Source organism: Herpailurus yagouaroundi, unplaced genomic scaffold (genome assembly GCF_014898765.1).
Source record: "Herpailurus yagouaroundi ecotype Mexico unplaced genomic scaffold, PumYag 159, whole genome shotgun sequence".
Classification (NCBI taxonomy): Eukaryota; Metazoa; Chordata; class Mammalia; order Carnivora; family Felidae; genus Herpailurus; species Herpailurus yagouaroundi.
Window position 1 is genome coordinate 71,840,823 of NW_024412400.1, and position 21,773 is coordinate 71,862,595.

Consider the following 21,773-nt stretch of genomic DNA (forward strand, 5'->3'; position numbering starts at 1 on the left):
TGCCTCTTTGATGCCAGTTGTGGTTTTTTTCATTAACTGGTAAACAAACAAGGTGATATTACCTGCCGGCCAGAAAGTCAGTTTGGTAAGCACTACCCTATATGTCGTATTGTACTGTGCTGTTATTCCATTTATTATCTTATAAAGACAAAAATGAATGCATGAAATTGCCAACATTATTGAAGAAAAGGGTAGTTCTCACAAAGTTGGTACACTTGAAACAAAGATGATGTTATTAGATATGATGATAGTTAACAGTGTTCAGCCTTAATTATACCATCAGTGGGTTTCAGCCAAAGAAAGGAAAGTTATAAAGCATCAAAGATTAAGTTAAAGATGACATTAAATTGGGAATTTTTAAAAGCATTTGATCTTACTGGGAAGACAAACACTTATACCTAAATCTATTGCCTAATGTTGACACTTTTAGTGGAATGCATTATGTACAGAATTAGAGATTTTCCAGCACATAAAACACAAGACTGAGAACTCAGGCTGATCTCAGGCCCTGCCCACTGTTTCTGTATGGGATTGTGTTGCCGTTTACACCCCTTTCAGCTCAGTTGCTTTATTACAGTAGCCAAAGTGAGTATTTGGTCCACCAATTGACCTTAATATTATTAATTTTAAAAATACAGGACATTGAACTAAACATGCCACAAAGAAGATGTGATTTGAGGATGTTTTGTATCATCGTGTCTTGGGAACTCTTAGCTAAAGATAATTTAAAAGTGTCTCAGGTCTTTGTTTTCCTATACCATCCGGTAGTTGACAAATCTCTATAAAAGCCAGATAGTAGATATTTTAAGCTTTGTGGGTCATCTGTTTCTTTTGCAGCTACTCAGTTTTTCAGTTTTAGAGCCAAGGTAGCCATGTATGAATGGTCATAGCTATATCCTAAGAAAACCTTAACAAAAACTAGCAGCTGGCTGGATTTGGCTTTCAGGATGTCATTTGCTAACCCTTGTTTATTAAATGAAGTCAGTACTGAGTTTTGTTTTATTTTGACTGTTCATATCTGTGTTTGGAGAATCCTTCCTAATTCTTAGTTTGCGGGGGGGGGGGGGTGGATTCTTTGTGGGATTCAGATACTTCATGGGCAGAGAGACAAAGTAGTTTATATCCAGTCTTCTATAAATATTTTAAGATGAAATATTATTTGAATCCTTTTAGATGTTGAAAATACAAGATTATTTTTCTTGTATCATGCTAACAGATTGTTCAGTGCATAAGTGAGTACCCTCACTTAATTGCTTTGGGACTTTAATATATCCTAAGAATTAATTACTCTTCATACTATAATAGGGTTTATTCAATGGAAGAGAGGGAAGATCAAATTGATAGACTGGACTTTATCCGAAACCAGATGAACCTTTTAACACTGGATGTTAAGAAAAAAATCAGGGAGGTTACAGAGGAGGTGGCAAACAAGGTGGGTTGGTGAATTTATGATTAAAATTTCTGGGAAGGGGGCACCTGGCTGGCTCAGTGGGTGGGGTATTCAATTTAGTTTTTGGAGTAATTGGTTTTAACTTCATATTTTCAGGTGTCATGTGCAATGACAGATGAAATTTGCCGACTGTCTGTGTTGGTTGATGAATTTTGTTCAGAGTTTCATCCTACTCCAAGTGTATTGAAAGTATATAAAAATGTAAGTTAAATTGTATTTAAAGTTATTTAGATACAGTTTCCTCACCTTATTGTACATTTATATTTAGTGGTATAGCATCTTCATGGCAACCAGCTTATGATTAAAGTGTTACACCTCCTGTGTACTCTTGTGATAATTACACTACTATGTATACAGAACACGCAGAAAAGTTATCCTCTAAGAATAAGATTTAGCATTTACTACATTTTTAAAGTTTTTGTAAAATCTATGTATGTTCTAGAGAAAAAATAATGGGCACATTTATCATGTTAACAGGAGTTAAATAAGCACATAGAAGATGGCATGGGAAGAAATTTAGCCGATCGGTGCACAAGCGAAGTCAATGCTTCAATGCTTCAATCCCAGCAAGAAATTATTGGTAATGTTTGTATCTACAAGTTTATGTGTATTTTTTTATTTCATTGGTAAAGGGTTTATTTTCCTTTAGGTTTTTTATACAACATAAAACATTATTTACTGTCATTTCTTAAATATAATTTTGTTTTGTCTAGAAAATTTGAAGCCATTACTTCCAGCTGGTATACAAAATAAACTACATACACTGATTCCTTGCAAGAAATTTGATCTCAGCTATGACCTAAATTGCCATAAGTTATGTTCAGATTTTCAAGAGGATATTGTATTTCGTTTTTCCCTGGGCTGGTCTTCCCTTGTCCATCGTTTCCTGGGCCCGACGAATGCTCAGAGGGTGCTGCTAGGATTATCAGAGCCCATCTTCCAGGTATCCTTTTTTTTCTCTTTTTTTTGAGCAAGCTTTTTATTTGATTATTGCTCTACTACACAGTTATGTATCTTTGATTCTATGAGTTGAGATTCTCCTTTTTATTTTGCTTATGTGATTTTCCCTAATAGAACTTCCTGTGTCTAATTTGCATATATATGATTTAATGTCTGTCAAATAGAGCCATTTCTGAATTAGGCAGACTATGCAAAGGGAGAGGTAATCCCAGCATTTTCATCCAGTATTGTTGTAGGTTGTTCCACATGGTTTTTGAAATGGGTTTTTATTTTCTCAGAAGTTTTTGTTTTCAAATAAAATTGAAGTTTTGACTTCAAATAAATTAGATTAATACAAACATTTTTTTAAAAGTTTTGAATCTGTCAATTTGATAATTTTTCAGAAAATTTATGGAGTTGTAAAACCATCACCACAATGTAGTCGTAGAACCTGTCACCTTCAAATGGTACCGTTGTGCCCAATTGTAGTCCTTCAATCATTCCTACCTTCAGCCCTATTGCTAGTTAGCTTTCTGTATCATATTTTGCCCTTTCTGGACATTTCCTATAAATGGAGTCATTAAAAATGTGGCATTTTGTGACTGGCATCTTTCACTTAGCATAATATTTTCAAGATTCATCATCATGGTACATGAATGTTGTAGCATATATAAATATTCCATTTTTAATGGCTGAATAATATTCCATTATAGATACCACACATTTTATTCATCCATCAGTTGATGGACACTTGAGTTGTTTGTACTTTTTAGCAACTGTGAATAATGATGCTCTTGAACACTCATGTACTATTTTTTTTTTAGCATTTATTTATTTTTGAGAGATCATGAGTGGGAGAGAGGCAGAGAGGGAGGGAGACACAGAATCTGAAGCAGGCTCCAGGCTCTGAGCTGTCAGCACAGAGCCCGATGTGGGGCTCAAGCCCACGAACTGTGAGATCATGACCTGAGCTGAAGTTGGATGCTTAACCAACTGAGCCACCCATGTGCCCCTCATGTACTGTTTTTATGTGGACATCTGTTTTCATTTCTCTTGAGTATATACCTAGGAATGAAATTGCTGGGCCAATCGGTAACTCCATGTTTAACTTTCTGAGGAACTGCCAAACTGTTTTCCAAATCAGCTACGCTATTTTCTGTTACCAGCTGTTTCTCAACATTCTCATCAAGACTTGTTATTGTCCATCTTTTTTATTCAGTGGGTGTGAAATGGTATCTCATGTACCATTGATTTGTATTTCCCTAATGACTAAAGAGTTTGAACATCTTTTCATGTGCTTATATTAGCCATTTGTATATCTTATTTTGTGAAATGTCTATTCAGATCATTTGCCCATTTTTAAATTGGGTTATTTGGCTTCTTAGTAACTTGCAGGAGTTCTGTATATATTCTCTAGATACAAGTCCTTTGTCAGATGATATCCAAATAAGTTTTTTTTAGTCTGTGACTTGGCTTTTAAGCCATTTTCTTATGGTGTATTTTGAAGTGTAGAAGATTTTAATTTTTAAGCCCAATTTTTTTTGAGGATGTGTTTTTGGTGTGAGAATTTTAAAATAAGGTTTTAATTCCTCTTGAGGGTTGAGGGTCTACTATAGTGTGAAATATAGTGTGAAAATTCATTATTTGTCATGATATCATTGGTTCAATATTGGTCACAGAAAATAATTTTCAGGCCATTTTTATTTTCTTAATGTATTTATTGGGAACTCATTGGAGTCATTCTTTTTATAGATTTACTACTGTAATTATAAAAGAAATACAATAGAACTTTATAAATGTAACTGTACCATTTGTAGTGGTTTAATTATAATAATCCTTTTTCCCCAACCTTACCAGCTCCCCAGATCTTTAGCTTCTACTCCCACTGCTCCTACTAATCCAGCAACGCCAGACAATGCATCACAGGAAGAACTCATGGTTACCTTAATAACGGGATTAGCTTCTCTCACATCTAGAACTTCTATGGGCATCATCGTTGTTGGAGGGATGGTAAGAAGTCCTTTTTAGTATAATTAAAATTGGAATTTGTGCAGAGCTTTTTGTTAGATGATGAAAAGAAAGGTATATTTACTTTTATTTCCAGGATCTATAAAATGACACGAAAAGTTGTTAAATTAGTGAATAAAGAGGAGTTTCACAGGTCTAATCTTAAGTTTTTAAAACTATATATTTTAAAATTTAACTATAGTTGACCTATAACATTGTATTGGTTCTAGGCATACAACATAATGATTTCATAAAAGCGGATATTGCAAAATGATTTCCACAGTATAAATTTTTACCAAATACTTCTTTAGGGAGAAAAATACCACCAACTAACTAGTCCTTTAAACAGTGCTTATTTTCACATTACAGCACATAAAGAAATGATATTTGTACATTGGTGTAATAAGAATGATCCAGGTTCCTTATCTAGCCTTCTCTGAATACCAAAGGGATCTGCCTTCAAGTATTAAAGATTATTAAAGATTAGTAGTGGTACATATATGTAAAATATTTTTTCACATCATGAACAATATGAGTTTACTTGTTTTGGTTTTTTAAAATCTGTGACCTAAAAAAAAAAAAAAAAATTCACATCCATTTTCGAGATAACATTAAATCAATTTACCAAATAAATGTCTGGCGGGTTATAAAAGTTCTTGTCTGATATTTGTTTAAAAAATAGATTTGAGTCAAAGGTCTTTAGGGAGCTGATGAGTTTCTAAAATGCCTTAATATACAATGCCCCTAATGGTGCTTTTCTTTCTCAAAGTAGCCTATGAATTTATCTTTACAGATTTGGAAAACTGTAGGCTGGAAACTCATATCTGTTTCATTGAGTATGTATGGAGCTTTGTATCTTTATGAAAGGCTGACCTGGACCACACGTGCTAAGGAGAGAGCCTTTAAACAGCAGTTTGTGAACTATGCAACTGAAAAACTGCAGATGATTGTCAGCTTCACGAGTGCAAACTGTAGCCATCAAGTACAACAGTAAGTTGGAAGATGTGTCTTTGTTTCCTTTTTTTTTTTAATTATTGAACTATGACATACATGTAAAAAATGCACAAAAGTACTGCTCAAGGAACTATCACAATGTGAACACACTTTGTAATCACCACCAAGGTGAAAAAATCGAATGATACCAACCTAGTAGGTTCAAAAATGCGTAATGACAAGTGTAATTTATTTTTACTGTCACAGCCCAGGTTTACAAGTTTAAAGGCATAACTTTTATTTTTTTATTTTTAAAAGATTTTTTTTAATCTTTATTTTTGAGAGAGACAGAGTGAGAGCGGGGGAGGGGCAGAGAGAGAGGGAGACTCAGAATCCAAACCAGGCTCCAGGCTCTGAGCTATCAGCACAGAGCCCGATAGGGACTCGAACTCATGGACCATGAGATCATGACCTGAGCCGAAGTCGGACGCTTAACCGACAGAGCCACTCAGGCGCCCCTAAAGGCATAACTCTTTTAGAACTCAAGGGAATTTTATTATAATAATACTGGTGTCCACTAATTTCTTTTATGTGTCTTAAAATTTGTTTAATTGATCTAGTAAAAATATATAGAACTCCAATTAAATCAATACAAAATAGCCAATTTTTGGATGCTACTGAGACCTAAATTAAAAAGTTCTCTGAGCTGAAGATGATTGTAGTTTAGTGAAGGAAATAACATGTACATAATTATAATAAGTGAAAAGTGGTAAGTAAGCCTCATAATGTGAGGCTTTAGAATCTTAAATCAGGAAAGCTAGTGGGTCAATAAGGGTTTCCTACAAGGTAGCCAGAATAGAATAAAAAGATGTAGGCAGAGAGAACACCCCAAAGCAAAGAAAGGGGAAAAGAAGTGTGTTCAGAAACATGAGAAAATTTCGATGTGACAGATATGTATATCAGAGGGGTACATTTGAATATAAACCTAACACTAGGACAGGAGCTTAGATAATTAGAAGTCTGGGGAGAGATGTCATTAACGTTTAGCTCTGGAACAAATAACTGCAGTGGTGTGGCATATAGAATGGTTTAGATTAAAGAGACAAGAATTGCAAGGAGATTAAACTTTCAGACACAAGGTCAAAGCCCGTACTAACATAGAGCTGTAGAGAATGGAAACAGGGCACAGATTTGAGGTAACTGAATATTACCAAATATTTATTGAACTCCTGTTTTATACAGTAGTTTTCATTTTATTTATATTAAGGAAGATCTTTTCTCTAATAAAGATACCTAGACCTCCAAAAGAAATCATCTCAGGTCACATATGTAAAAATAAAGTTAAGCTTTCCATTCATTTGGTCTTCATTAATTGCCTACCATGTGCTAATAATTCTGCTAGAGGGGGTTGTGGGAAATAAAAAGTTAGAGATCCTCTTTCTTAGAAGACTATACATTCTAATGGAAGCAGCCTCAAATAATTATTCAGTTAATATGAGCTAAATATTAATGCAATATGAAATAATGCAAGATGCTTAATTTGTCTAATATTGATTTATGGTAGAATGGGGTGAGAATGGAGAGAAAAAAGGCCATGGGAAAGATGAATATGCACAGGAGAATAGTTGCAAAGAAAAGTCAGTTAATCATATTCCAGAGGTACACCCCTACTAGACATCCTTCCTGTTGCAAAAATATGTTTGCCAAAGCTAACAGATTAGCACACAAATTGAGCCATTTGGTTGTAGGAACATGGTTAATGTTGCTATGATTTAAAGTTTTTGTTTTGGGGGCGCCTGGGTGGCGCAGTCGGTTAAGCGTCCGACCTCAGCCAGGTCACGATCTCGCGGTCCGGGAGTTCGAGCCCCGCGTCGGGCTCTGGGCTGATGGCTCAGAGCCTGGAACCTGTTTCCGATTCTGTGTCTCCCTCTCTCTCTGCTCTTCCCCCATTCATGCTCTGTCTCTCTCTGTCCCAAAAATAAATAAACGTTGAAAAAAAAAATTAAAAAAAAAATAAAGTTTTTGTTTTTGAGGTGCCTGGGTAGCTCAGTCGGTTAAGCATCTGACTTGATCAGCTCAGGTCATGATCTTGTGGTTCACAAGTTTAGGCTCCGCATTGGGCTCTGTGCTGACAGCTCAGAGCCTGGAGCCTGTTTCAGATCCTGTGTCTCCCTCTCTTCCCCACTTGCAATCTGTCTCAAAAATAAAATAGACATTAAAAAAATAGTGTTTTTTGTGCAAGTCACAAAAGCTCATGAAGTTTTCTTGCCTGTTCTCAGTAATTTATTTCTGTAGGCAAAGGACTCGTAAGTCTTATTGTGTTTCTGAGGAAATATACCCATCTTTTGCCTTTTTATAGCTTATTCATATTCACAACCATATAGTAGAGGTTCATACTGCCTATTGAGCATTTGTCTTGAGGCCAGATGAAATTAAGCCTACAGTGGTATTAAGCCTTAGTGCCATATCCTCCCTTATACCATTCCTAACAGTGTTCTTTGATACCTTACACTTTACGTATATTTTAAACTTGTGATCTTTTTATATAAGCTTTAAATTAAAGCTTCATTCATTTTCAAAGACATTCATGACTGCTGAAAACATTTTTTCTTTTAAGGGAAATGGCAACCACTTTTGCTCGCCTGTGCCAACAAGTTGATATTACACAAAGACATCTGGAAGAAGAAATTGCTAGATTATCCAAAGAAATAGATCAACTGGAGAAAATACAAAGCAATTCAAAGTTCTTAAGGTATTTGAACATTTTTCTTGATAGTATGAATGTTTATTGGTCTCATTACCTAAATATAATTATATTAAAACTTTCTGCATTGGCTTAATTATTATATTCCATCCATATTTAATTCCATATGTTTTGCATTTTCAGTGAAAGCTAATTTCAACAAGAAAAAACAAATCTGAATTAGAAGGAATTTTTTAGGTCTTTAGATAGAACTTTATGTTGAGCTATATTAATCCCCGTTCATAACAGATGTTCTAAAATTAAAAAGTGTGAGTTTTTAGTCCTGTATATCCAAGACCCATAACTTCCATTCTCATTGGGGGATGTGGATGTGCTTAAAATTTGAAGCAACAAGAGTAAACAAGATATCCTAATATGTGGAATTCTGGTTTAATATGATTTATCATGGATTCTGTGGGGTCTAACTAAGTTTGCTTTTGGGGACCTGACCAGAAGTGTCACCATGAGGTGGCTCCTTGTTGGTAGTCCTGACATTCAGCATTTACCAATTAGCTGGCTCACCTATGAGTATCATTAAGCATCATTTAATTCCTGCTGCTACTTATAAGGGCTCGTGTTACATAAAATGCCCATATAAGAGCAGCCTGCAATGTCTCCAAATCATAGAGGCTGTCCTTGTGAGCTGAATTTTGGGACATAAACACCTGTGGTCATGTCTATCCATGGTGTCTTAATCTGATCAGCAGTTACATTGTTATTGCACCTTGGTTTCATAATCTCTGCAAAAGATGACGGCCTATCACTTAGACCCCAGCCTCTTTTCATACACACACACACACACACACTCCCAAGTAAATTTCATTTATCCCATTGCAGCTCTTTTAAGTTAGATCATCCCAAATACAGCCTTTAGTAAAACTATATCCAGTAGTTGTTTTTATTTAGGTTTTTTTTTTTTTAGTAGTGTTTCATCTTGTAAAACAAATGATACTATTGGCACTTGCTGTAGCTTTTTGATTTTTGTAGGACTTAAGCATGAATAATTTTTATGTGCTAATCCTTTTTCTAAATAAATCCCATAATATTTAGAATCCCCACTGTTACTAATTAGGCTCCGCAATTCAGATAGAATTTAAGTTACCTAATTAAAAGACAATTGCCTGAAGAAGCATACAGTGTAGTTCATGTGTCCATTAACTTATATGACCTTGACTATATGCCCCCAGCAACAAGACCAAGAGAGAAAAGCTCACCCAAGTATGTGTGTGTGTGCCCTGGCATGGTATGAGAATGGGAGGCAAATCTGTGTTCTTCTATCAGTTTTAGTTCCTGTTTTCATCTCATTAGGGTATTTGGCTGCATCAAGTATGATTCTAGTATTTAAAAAGATTTTTGGTATACACAGTCCTTTGACATCTGACACCTACTTTATGTATACAGAAAACCCGTTGTTCTATACATTGTTTAACTTAAAGGGAATTCAGGGACAATTATGATTCTGTGACTTAGGATATAACTCCCATGTAAGGTAATAGGACTCCATGGTCTCTTAATGCTTTTCATTCTTTCTTAGTCAGGTTTTTGGTTTTTATTTCAGTATACCTTTTTAAGTTCTGGACATTGGATTCTGCGTTTACAGCAAAGCCATAGTAGCACACATCCGTACTCTAAAAAGGTTGATAATATTTTAATAGGAGTTCAGATACATGTAGTAGCACCTGACTAGTGATTTTTTGTTTTGTTTTGAAGATTGGATGGAATGCATTTCTTTCTCACTGGCCTTTATGATAATTAGATTGGTATTTTTATTCATTTTTTTAAATTAGAAATAAAGCCGTTCAACTTGAAAATGAGCTGGAGAATTTTACTAAGCAGTTTCTACATTCAAGCAATGAAGAAGAATCTTAACAGTAGAGATTGCTTTGGTGATCATCATAGGAGAAAATGGAACTTGGAAGATTGGGACAGTTTTTTTATGAAATGACTTTAAATATGAATTATACTAACTGTACCTAAGTAGCAAATCCTTGTGTAGATTCTGATAATGATCTATCTCAGGGTGTTTGCATTTCTGAAGAGTATTATATGAGGTCTTTTTAATTTTAATTTTGGGTAAAGAAAAGGCTAAATTTGTGTTTAAAATGAATTAGTTAAAAGCAACAGAACCAACTATGTGACCCCTGAGGGGTGGGGCCTTGTTCTTAATTAGGGCTCTCTTTGTTTTTGATTCTGAAAAAACTCTGCTTCCTGGCATCCAGGAGTTAGAGAATGGTCATTTCATCTTTTCTCAAAACTAATTTTTGATGCCTACTATAATGGGAATAGTCATTTTTTTCTTTTATAAACTGCATTGCTCTATCAAGGAGAGTGGAATGTTCTTGAGTGTATTGTTTATGCAAGTCACAATCACTTTTGCCATCCTGGCAGGTATGTAAACCACTAATAAATACACTGTTTTTACTCTTTTTTCCCATTAAAATGGATGTAAAATAGTATAAAGGTTTGTTATTATAGTCTCTGATAAAAGTATAAAAATTTCTGGGTCTGAATAGTTGCCTGATCTGTTTCTAAAGAAACATTTTCAGTTTCAACTATGATTACAGCGAGGAAACCTTTCTATCTCAGTTTTAGGAGCAAAGTTTGAAGTGATAAAAATAGCCAAAGATACGGGAGCTCTGACTTTTGGGTGGTTGTATTCCTGTACCAATGCCGTTGTTCTTCAGAAGGTACTTGCGGAGGATACTGCTGGATTGTCCCCCCGGGTGGCTTTACTTTTATTTAATTGTATGAATTTGCCAGGGCACTGTTAATATTACTGTACTTTTTAACTTAATGAAATGTTCGTGAGTTCAAGTATTGTCTGTTTCTGTGTAAAAACTAATTTAAACTTATATGGAAACGTGAAAAAATGACATTCTAGGGCTTTGCTACACAAAACGTAGCCTTGAGGATCACCAAAGCAGCAGCATCTAGATGCTTGTTAGATGCATAATGGCTGCATTTGGCAAGGGATACTTTCTCCTTTTCCGTAGAGGGATAACCTGTTAGGCTCTTTTATTCTTAATACTATTTCCTTTCTTGTGCCTTTAAGGCTTCTGGATGCTACTCAGTCTTTTCATAACAGGTGCAGCACTATTTTTCAGGATATCTTAAGGAGAAAATAATATTCTTTAGGCCACAGAAGCCTTTTAAAAATGTTTTTATGCAGAGCAGATACTAGGATGCACTATTCAAATCCAAATACTAGTTTATAGCTTGTTGCTTTATAACCAAAAATAGTACAGGCTGCCAACAAATGGGATTAGGTAACAAATTCCACATGAAAAACTAATGTCTAAGATTCTGGGTACTGCTAATTTAGGTTACAAGTTCAAGACCTTAATCTTTATATGAAAAGTACTTGAACTTTTGACACAGTGTAGTTTGGTATCACCTCATTAGTATGGTACAGTGCCTGTCAAAGTTTGACCTCTGGATTATCTGTGTATCACTTGTGAACTAAGAAATACATACTGCAGGGTCTCACCCCAGACCTGTTAAATCCAGGACTAGGTTTGGAAACCAGCCATCTGTTTTAACAAGCCCTCCATGTGATCCTGATGCACACTAAAGTTGGGGTAATACTGGAATAGTGGTTCTGGTATAGTCAATTTATAGTAAGTTTTCCATCACTAGTTTGAATGCATTTCCACCTGATCAAGTTTGAAAATGCATGAATGTTGGAAACAGAACACTAAAATAATGAAACTCAACCTTTATGCCTGGAGAGAAGTGCATCTATGACTAAGCCCGTGAATTATACAGAAATTATGTATTTCACAGCTGTAGTTCAAAGTTATTGCACATACTTGATTACTATGTACGTTTGCGAGATTATTTATAAACTTTATATAACAAACTTTTTATAGAACTACATTTTTATAAGTATGCAAGGTGAAAATAAAACTTGTTTGCCTGATAGTTGATAAATGTACATTTTTACTGGCATTAGTGAGTTTTAATCTTAAGTTTTGCAGTAGGGCTATAGGTATCTTGGGTCATGACTCACGTGCCTAGCCAAGTACTCAACTCCCTCCAACGGTGTGGAGATGAAATGACAACAGTGAATACTTTTATCTACATCCTATAAGCAATCAACTGGTTAATAAGTAAGCTGGCATTCATAAGGCAGTAAAGTGAAGTACATTTATTCCTTGCTTCCAGCAGCCCATTTTTCATTTCATAATTGCCAATGTTTAGATAAAGGAAAAAAGGCTGAGCATGAAATGACTGGGCTTGGAGTTTACTTCTGAGACTTAAGTTTTAGTGTGATTTTTAAAATTAAAACATGCTGTATGCAGTCTGGTTAAAAGCACTTTATTGATTACAATATCAATTCACAGCAATATTTCACAGAGCTACTGTACAAATAAAGGAATGAATCACTGTGCAAGAAAAGATCCAAGAATACTATTAAATCATGGTACAAGTCCATAGTTTGGTTTAAAGCTTTTATAAGAGCTTTAATCTACGTTCACCTTTCCCCAAGTCATACTACTGACATTCAGAGTCAATTCGCTACGAGTTTGTAGAATCCATTGTAAGTGGGAAAAAATAATCAGCTTTAAAAACCCACTTATTTGTGGATGCCTTTGGATAAGAATACACAAATCCAAGTGTTCAAATGCTTCTTTGAAAACAATAGAATAGAGCACCATTGTGTAAAAGACAAAAAGGCTTGAAATATCCACCAAGTATCACTGAAATTCCATTAAGTAAAAAATAAATACTACATGATGTAAGATTTTGTTGGGAACACTTAAAACCAGTTGAAACACATAACCAGTTTTTTCATGATGCTGCATTATAACTATTTTATAGGATCAGTAATTGGATTTAAGGAAAAAAGACTCAGGAAATTTTATCAACATGCAAATTGGCTAAATACAAGGTGTACCATCAATCTGTGACTAACTTTTAAAAAATACACTGCTAGCTTAGACATTCAACTACAAACCATCTTAATGAGTACCTATTGTAACCAATATTTTTAAATATACCACTGAATTTAAGACAATTCAAAATGAACGGGAGAAACACTAGTAAATATGAAACAGTTCACCTTTTACTTTAAATTTCTCACAAGAAAGACGGTCTATCCTTGTGCATGTTTTAAATTCTCACAGGAGATAAGACAGTTTAGAATTTTGCTTTCCACAATGGCAAAGGGGAAATTTAAAGCTGAACATAGTACTTAATTTAAAAGCAAAAATTTTTAAGCCTTATACTTACACCCTAAAGATTCTAGAAAGAATATTGTTAAAATGATAGGCCAGTTTAGAAGATTGTTTAATCAGTTTCCGTAAGTTTAAATGTCAACAGATAAGCCGTAACTATTCAATATGTGAAACATTCAACAGTAATCAGCATAAATTTCCCTGAATGTTTTCACTTTTAAAAAGGTTAAAATTTTATTAAATCTAAGACCTCAATAGTGTCGGACAAAGTTATAATATTGGCACAGTATATTTTAGAAATAAAAGTTTCATTGTCACCTGGAGAAGTCAAGATCCATTTCTCTTAATAGGTTAACTTTAAAATGGCTCAACACATTCAGAAGCACCTACATCCATTGTGTCTAGACTAGTTTACTATCATCGCAGTATGGGTTCAGCTGCGTCTAAATTACTAAATTAAAATAAGAACTGTATTAGACTCTTAAGATTAAAATATTAAACCCACATTTTTGCCTCTGAAGATAAAACTCAATATGGTGCATGTAACCATGGGATTACAACTATAAAAATCTGAGCTAGGGAGGGACCTTGGACATTCAGTCTAAACCTCTAATACAGCTGCCAAAAATGAGGCCTGTCCTTCAAAGTAGAGAGGCCCTTACTATCAGCTTTTGGGATGATTTGCTGAACCACATGGCAATCATGCTAACTTTTTTTTTTTAGAAAAGAATGTGCTCTTAAAATATTCTTGCAATGGGGCACCTGGATGGCTCAGTGTGTTAAGCATCTGCCTCTTGATTTAGGCTCAGGTCATGATCCCAGGGTCATGGGATCAAGCTCTGTGTCAGGCTCTGTGCTGAGCATGGAACCTAAGATTATCAAAAAAAAAAAAAAAAAAAATTCTTGCCAGATCTGAAAAAAACACTCTTTACGAGGTGATTAATGAGGAGTCTACAAATAAAAATGCTGAGACATATTATGTTTAAATGCTTCTTATAAGGTAAAAGAAAATTAATAGGCACCAAATAAATGCAACATTCTTGATCGAATTCTTTAAAACTGTATTTGGACATAATTTTAGTCTTGAACTAAAATTTATACAGTGCCTCTATATACTACGTTCTTAACTAATTATAGGAAGTCTTACGCACAGCACTTAAATAGACCACCAGCTGAACTTGAGCTTCAGTAAACAAATGTTTAGCAACTGGAACCTATATTACTGGAGAGCAAAGGTTTAACTAGAAAGTTAATGTGGTAATGAGGTCACCATTTGGTCATCATGTAGAAACCACAACAGTGGTTGGTTTTTAGTTGCCTAGTACATATTTAATTATGGGAGCTGCTTTTAAACTAATCTACCCAAGATTTTTTAAATCATTCTATCAATATGTTTAAGACCATGGAAGTAGGCTGTGCCTCTGACGAAAGTATCTTGTTATTAAATTTCAAAGTAGAAAAGATACTTCCCATATATATATATATACACATATATATATATATATGTATATATATATATATATGTTACTTTGCACATGGCAGAAATGCTTTCTTGAATAGGATTTTGGAATGAATTGCTGAACTACATGGCAGACCCTCACCTTTTGGGGAAATGAGTACATTCCTTTAAAATACTCTTGGCTTATCTCAAAGAACTGCTCTTTATGAAATGACAGTTCACAAACATTAACTGCAAAAGGTTCATAGAAATCTTATGTGTTTATAAATATACATTCATGCCTGCCATCTACAATGTATTTTTTTGGTCCTGTATCATAATCTTCCTGTATCCATTTTCCTTTTTATTATTATCAGCTGTTCTTAAAACTGATACATTATAGCTGATTCACTTACTAGCACATTCACAATATAAAAATGAAAATTCACAAGTACAGTTTGGGAGTATTTAGGTTAGGGTTACAGGTGATGAAAAGTTGAGACCTGTCTCCACAGTAACAGATGCAGTTCACTATATCACAAAACAATGCACTTCTATATATCAGAATAACCCATGACTTCACCATCAAGCAAGACTAACAATCTTCTATTGTCATTTAGCTTCCTTTATAGGAGAAAATCCAAGGGGAAAAGTATCTTTGTTTAAATTTGATGTGAGGGAAGGGCGGGCAGGCCTTCTAGTAACAGACACATTATACCATTTACGAACAGAGGAACTGCTTACTATTGTCCTCTGATTCCTTAAAGAGCTGCTCTTAGAATTTTTCTTTTGGCTTTCAAGTGGAGTCACTTGGATCTAAGCATTCTTTGAGGCAAAAATCACTTAGAAACCAGTATTTTGTGCCAAAAGAAGAAGTACTACAGAAGAGCAAAAAGCTTTAATATTTCTTTCAAATTTAAGTCACAGAAAATTTATATCAATTCAGATTTTGTATTATCTGAACATAAATTCATAAAGCCACTTTGTTACACTACACAATTAGAACTAATCAAGTCTAGTGACTGATTAGATTTTACACTTCTTTCGACAATATAATGTCATCACATTATTTCCTATCTACATGTAGGTCAATGGAGTACACTGGGGAAAACTCTTCAGATTAAAGGACAGTCCAATCGTTCATCAATCTGAAATAATGAGTGTACCTACAAACTCAGTTCTAGAATATCAAATCCATAGGAAAGTAAGCCCAACTATTTAGAGGTCTATTGAAAGTGTCTTGGTCATAATCACATTTTTAAAATGTCAATAATTTTTATGCAATTACTGCTATTAATATAGGAGTTTCTTATGTATGTCTAAAGTTTCAGAATGAAATCTTGATTCCCTGGCCTTCAGATTATCTCCCCCTCCAAGGACTGAAAACAAGCACTTCTTTAAATTCACAGGATGGCCAAGGATGCACCAGAAACTACTGATACTCAAAAGGGTCTCCCCTCAGAAGTACCTAAGCCTGCTAGTATACTTAAACATTAGGCAACCAAATGTCTTTTACATCAAAAAGGAAGGTCAGACTTCAAGAAGACTTTCTTCAAATACAGCACACATACATCTGGAATCACTTCCATCTATCACTGTGCCTACTTCCTCCATTACATAACTCAAAAATGTGATATTCTTATGTATAGAAAGTTAAAAATGTAGTTCTTAAAAAAATGCAAACACACAAACATGATAGACTGCTATAATGTGTACATTCTGTCCTACACAAAATAAAGAATCTGAGTACAAGCAAAAATTCATCAAAGTTAAATTAGCTCAACTCAAATTAATGCACTGGTCCTTTTGATCTCAGCAAGCACCCTTGCCTTTTTTTTTTTTTTTCCACTTTTTTGTTTTATAGTTTACTGAAAGCTGCTTTTTGTATATAATTATCTCAATAGAAAAATCTTCACCTGCAAATATAAGGTAGAATTTTCTTCTCACAGCTATAGGCTGTAGCACTGATTTCTCCAGATAGCAACGGAGAACAGAAAAACCTGCACATGCTATTAATTCCAGATTCTAAGAAAACTGTCCCAAGAGCCTGTTGCCACAGCCATGCCATCATCTGTTACACCTAAACAGCTGACCCGGTTATCGTGACCAGCAAGAACACCTGAAAAACAAAAAGTTCAGTAAAAAAATTAGCAACAGACAAGTTTCAGAATTAAACAACTATGTGCATAAAGATCTAAGAGGGTATTTAAAACCTAAATGGGGAGACTTGGTCCCAGGGGTAAGCTATATGTGTACAAAATACAATTCTTTCCCTTATGTGAATTTTTGACATGTACGTTGGCTCATGCTTTTATCACTTCTGTAAAGTGATCTTATAATTATGCTTATATCTAAAACAGATTATATTTTACATTTCTAGTAAGTTCATGATACTCCAGATGCTGCCATTGCTCTACGCTATTTTCAACAAAAACAAAATTCCAAAGGAAGTTCAGTGAAGTAGCCTTTCACAAGAACATAAAGAATGTAAGAACACAGGATGCCTGGGTGGCTCAGTCAGTTAAACCCTTGATATCTGTGCTGGGCATGGAGACTGCTTTAGAGTCTCTCCCCCGCCCCTCAAAAAAAAAAAAAAAAAGGGGGGGGGGGGGTGGGAAATGTAAGAATGAAATTGCCTGACATTACCACTTCCAAAAATACCAACACAGTTTATATATTTTCGTTGTTAAACAGCAAACACTGCAATAATTTGGTTATAACTTTGTGAAACCAACACATCTAGTTTTAGTTTTGTCTATTAAAGTTAAATTCATTTGAATAAATACAGTTAAATTTATCTGCTATTCACATCACCACATGGGCTATTCCCAAATAATTGGGAGGAAAATGAGAAATGTGAAGATGTAGAAGAAAAATTGGAATATATCAAGATTTTTTCTTTACTGTGTATGAGTCTGCAGGATCTCTATACAATGAAGCATTATCATTTTCACCCAACTTCAGGAACAGAAGTTCATCCTTTCTTAACTCCTAATATTCTCTGTAGTACTTCCAGTATGGCAATGTTTAGCAATGGGCAAATTTACAATTACAGGTTAAAATTACAAAAAACGAACAGTGACTAAATAGTCCAAGTCACGTTGGAAAGAAAAATGAATTAGCAATTCACAAGTCACCATTCAATTTTACTGTGAAAGTATACAGTTGAGCCCACTTGAAACCAAGCAGCTGTAAGCAAAGCAACACTCAAACTCAAATATAGGCTAAAACATGGAAAAGAAACAGATTTTAAATTTTGTTATGGATACTAACTGATTCAACCCAGGCAAAACACCGAATACCTCTTGAAAAAGTAATTGGCTTTGGACAAGAGTATCTCCAAATTTCTACAGGCAGACTGTGAAACTGTGAACTTTTCTGCCATCTCTTAGGAAAGGTTGTTATGTAGAAAGTTATTCACGGGAATGTTAACATTGCCCCTACTCCCTCAGAAGTCTCAACAACTGTATAGGAGTTTAAAGGTAAGAATACAAGCCCACAAGGACAGGACCGAGCCGGCAGTGGTAACAAAACTATACGCTACATGGTAGTACAGTGTTAGTGGACCCCAAACAAAATGCTGAGTTCAAAGCAAATGCTGTGGTATGCTGAGAAATCAATTCACACCGCGGCACCTCTACAAGGGTTACATGCTAGTGGAACCAGCCATCTCTGGAAACAGAAAGGGGCAAAGATGGGGAAATAAACTAAGACTACATGAGAAAGTGTTCAAGAATCGGACATCGCAGGTCTCTACTCTGAGTCAGATGACTGATCATCTTGTACCAGGGCATAAACCTAGAGACTTATTTGATAGAAAAAGAGAGAGATGATCTCTTAACGAGAAGAAAATGGATCTACTCCAAGATCTATTAAAACCAGCAAAAAGTTGGGGCGGCTGGGTAGCTCAGTTGGTTGAGCGTCTAACTTCAGCTCAGGACATGATCTCGTGGTCTGGGAGTTCGAGCCCTGCATCAGGCTCTGTGATGCCAGCTCAGAGCCTGGAGCCTGCTTTGGATTTGGTGTCTCCCTCTCTCTGCCCCTCCCCTGCTCACACCTCTTTCTCTCAAAAGTAAATAAACATTAAAAAAAATTTTTTTTAAAAACCAGCAAAAAGTCTGATGATTCATAAGTATATCAAAGCTAAGAATATAAGCCAAAAAATTAACATAACCTAATATACACCAAGTGTATATTGCTCTGCAATACGTACTGTTTAAAAAGTCCTAATCAGGTAAACACTGAACGATGGGAAGGATGTGGCTGTGGTAGGAGGAGCGATGTTAAAGCTGAACCCTCAACAGAGCATGCCATGAAGTTTAAAAAAAAAAAAAAAAAAAAAATCATGACCCAATGGAATTGTTGTTTCTAAACTTCTAAGCATTTAGGGCCACCTGGGTGGCTCACTCAGGCGTCCGACTTCAGCTCAGGTCATGATCTCACCATTTGTGAGTTCGAGCCCCACACTGGGCTCTGTGCTGACAGCCTAGAGCCTGCTTCGGATTCTGGGTCTCCCTCTCTCTCTGCCCTCCACCTGCTCACGCTGTCTCCCTCTCTCTCTTAAAAATAAATAAACATTAAAAAAAATTTAAAAGAAAAAAAGACTTTAGCTTTAAAACAAAACAAACTTCTAAGCATTTGGGGCGCCGGGGTGGCTCAGTCAGTTAAGTGTCAGACTCTTGGTTTCGGCTCAGGTCATGATCTCATGGTTCAGTAGATCAGGCCCTGCGTCGGGCTCCACAACCGTGTGGAGGCTGTCTGGGATTCTCTCTCTGCCCCTCCCCTGCTCTCTCAACAAATAAATATTTTAAGAAAATAGCCTTATAGCTATTCGCTGTTGAGAGTTCAGCCTTAACATCACTCCTCCTACTGCTCCCCCATGTGGATACTAAATAATCCACACTGGAGGGTGCACATGTGTGTGTGCACACACACATCAAATAAAAGCGATACAGGCATGTTATTTAAAGATATGGAAATGAATACTTAGGAGCTACCTTTGGGAACAGAAAATGTGGGTTGAGGGCCAGAGGGCTGCTGTTTTGGGAACAAACCATGTACTTACTTGGTTCCATAGCATAATTTTGATTCTAAAAATATACATAATACCACTCTGTGTAAGTTGTTATTAATGACAGTCCCTAGGAGGACTTGATACTTTCACTAATATTCTGGAAGCTGCAGGGGAGAACTCAGAGCATGGGGCTAAGGGAAGAGAGTGCAGATCTAGGTTGTGTCCCAGACAGGATCTGCTCAGAAGGAAGATGATTCAGAGCAGTTAGTTTCCTGTTAGGTTAGAAGAAACTGTAATTTGGAAAACACCACGCTGAATTATATTCACTATTTCTCTTTAGAGCAAAACTCACCAAACAAGAAGCTACTATAGAACTAGATGTTACTCTTCAGAAAACAGGAATGTAAATATGGTTTATGGGCTGGAAACGCACTCACAGGACAAGGACCATGCATGAGAACTGCCAGGTCATCATTCCCCACAGCTCTAAGGAGAGTCCAGGCCTCGACAACTGATAGGAACCTCGTTTCCTAACAAAATCAAAACCTACTGTGGACTTCTTTACTAACCCGCACGATCTCCTTTTAGCGTGTCCCATACATTACAATTGAAGTCATCATAACCAGCTAACAGGAGGCGCCCACTTTTTGAGAAAGCTACAGAGGTGATTCCACAGATAATATTGTCGTGAGAATACAGCAGTAATTCTTGGTCTGCACGGAGGTCAAAAAGCCGGCAAGTGGCATCATCAGAGCCGGTGGCAAAGGCATATCCATTTGGGAAAAACTAGAAAGAAAAGGAACAAACATTTATTCTGTAAAAGTACACAAAAACCACGTGTTATGGTGGGATGACAGACTCTAGGTAAAACAGACCTAGATTTGAATTCCAACTTGGCTTCTTACCAGGTGAAAAGCTATTGGGCCCTGAAAATTCTTAAACACTTTGGGCCTTGGTTTCAGAGTGTTGGTTAGGATTGAATGAACTAACATGCAAGGTACATGGTTTAGCACATAGCAAGTATTCAGTAAATGCTGGCTCTGTTCCTCCTCCATATGGCTTATTAAAAGATTTAAATCGAACATTACTATTTGTAGAATTTATGTATGTGTACTCTTAAACATTCCAAAATCCCATTAGGAGAAATAAATAGGAAACATTTTACAGCAAAGAACATAAATCATCCCAGCTAGGCTAGGCATAAAGTTAAGCTAGTTAGAAAGCTATGCATTATTAGTTTGTAAATCCCTTTCTCTCAGAAACCGGCACTACTCAACGTTTTTGTTTTTGTTGTTTTTTTTTGTTTTGTTTTTTACAAAGGCTTTTTTCATATACCTGTTGGTCATCTGTATTACTTTCATGAACTGACTTTTCATGATCTTTGCTTATTTTAACTATGCTGTTAGTACTTGAAGGAATTAGATGAATATAAATTTTGTTTTTTGCAAACATTTTACAGTTTTTTTATAGTTTTTTTAAAATATAAAGCAATGTTTTTTTAGCAATATTCATTTTTATGTAGTCAAGTTCATCTTTCCTTTTGAGATTTCCATTATTTTTATGAATAAAGTCCTTTCTCAGGATTATTACCAGATATTCAATTATTTTTTTTCTAATTTTTAAAAATAATTTTTCACATCTTAATTTTTATCCATCTGGAATTTGATATACAGCATTCAGTATAAGGATCTAACTTAATTTTCTTAATAGTCAAACAATTGTCCAACTACTGACTAAATAATTTTACTGATTTTGTTGTTACACCTTTAATTCACTAAACTCTTATATACACAAAAACATTAGTTCTGTCTTTCTGGTACTTATACCACATGGTTTTTTTAAATCATAACTTAATAAATTTTTCTATCTGGTATGGCAAAATACTCATATTACTATGATTCAAATCATTTTATTTTCTCCTTTTTTCTCCCCCCGCCTGAATTTCACAGATATTTGATCAAATTTATTTTCTTCATATTCCTCTGACTCATCTCAAAAAAAATCCACTTGGGTTTAAACTGAAATTTGTATTAAGCCTAAAAATTAGTTTGAGGAATAAATGATTGGTTTAC

At 35.2% G+C, this 21,773-nt stretch overlaps 2 protein-coding genes across 4 annotated transcripts in view; one reads left to right on the plus strand and one right to left on the minus strand.

Moving 5' to 3' along the window:
• MFN1 (mitofusin 1) overlaps positions 1–12,020 on the plus strand; it is a 35,554-nt gene extending 23,534 nt beyond the window's left edge. For 2 of the 3 annotated variants that reach the window (XM_040480817.1, XM_040480819.1), the window contains 8 exons: positions 1,306–1,432; positions 1,547–1,651; positions 1,928–2,030; positions 2,164–2,393; positions 4,247–4,399; positions 5,190–5,386; positions 7,947–8,081; positions 9,860–12,020. In XM_040480817.1, coding sequence (XP_040336751.1) covers positions 1,306–1,432; positions 1,547–1,651; positions 1,928–2,030; positions 2,164–2,393; positions 4,247–4,399; positions 5,190–5,386; positions 7,947–8,081; positions 9,860–9,941 — 1,132 coding nt within the window. In that variant the 3' untranslated portion in view covers positions 9,942–12,020. The remainder of the gene's footprint in view (positions 1–1,305; positions 1,433–1,546; positions 1,652–1,927; positions 2,031–2,163; positions 2,394–4,246; positions 4,400–5,189; positions 5,387–7,946; positions 8,082–9,859) is intronic. The other variant, XM_040480818.1, reaches the window with a different exon arrangement.
• A 4,477-nt stretch (positions 12,021–16,497) lies between these two features.
• Positions 16,498–21,773, minus strand: part of GNB4 (G protein subunit beta 4) — a 29,987-nt gene continuing 24,711 nt past the window's right edge. Inside the window, exons 8-9 of the mRNA XM_040480821.1 lie at positions 20,271–20,487; positions 16,498–16,806 (exon numbers count right to left, since the gene is read on the minus strand). Of these exons, the coding sequence (XP_040336755.1) occupies positions 16,700–16,806; positions 20,271–20,487 (324 nt within the window). The 3' untranslated portion in view covers positions 16,498–16,699. The remainder of the gene's footprint in view (positions 16,807–20,270; positions 20,488–21,773) is intronic.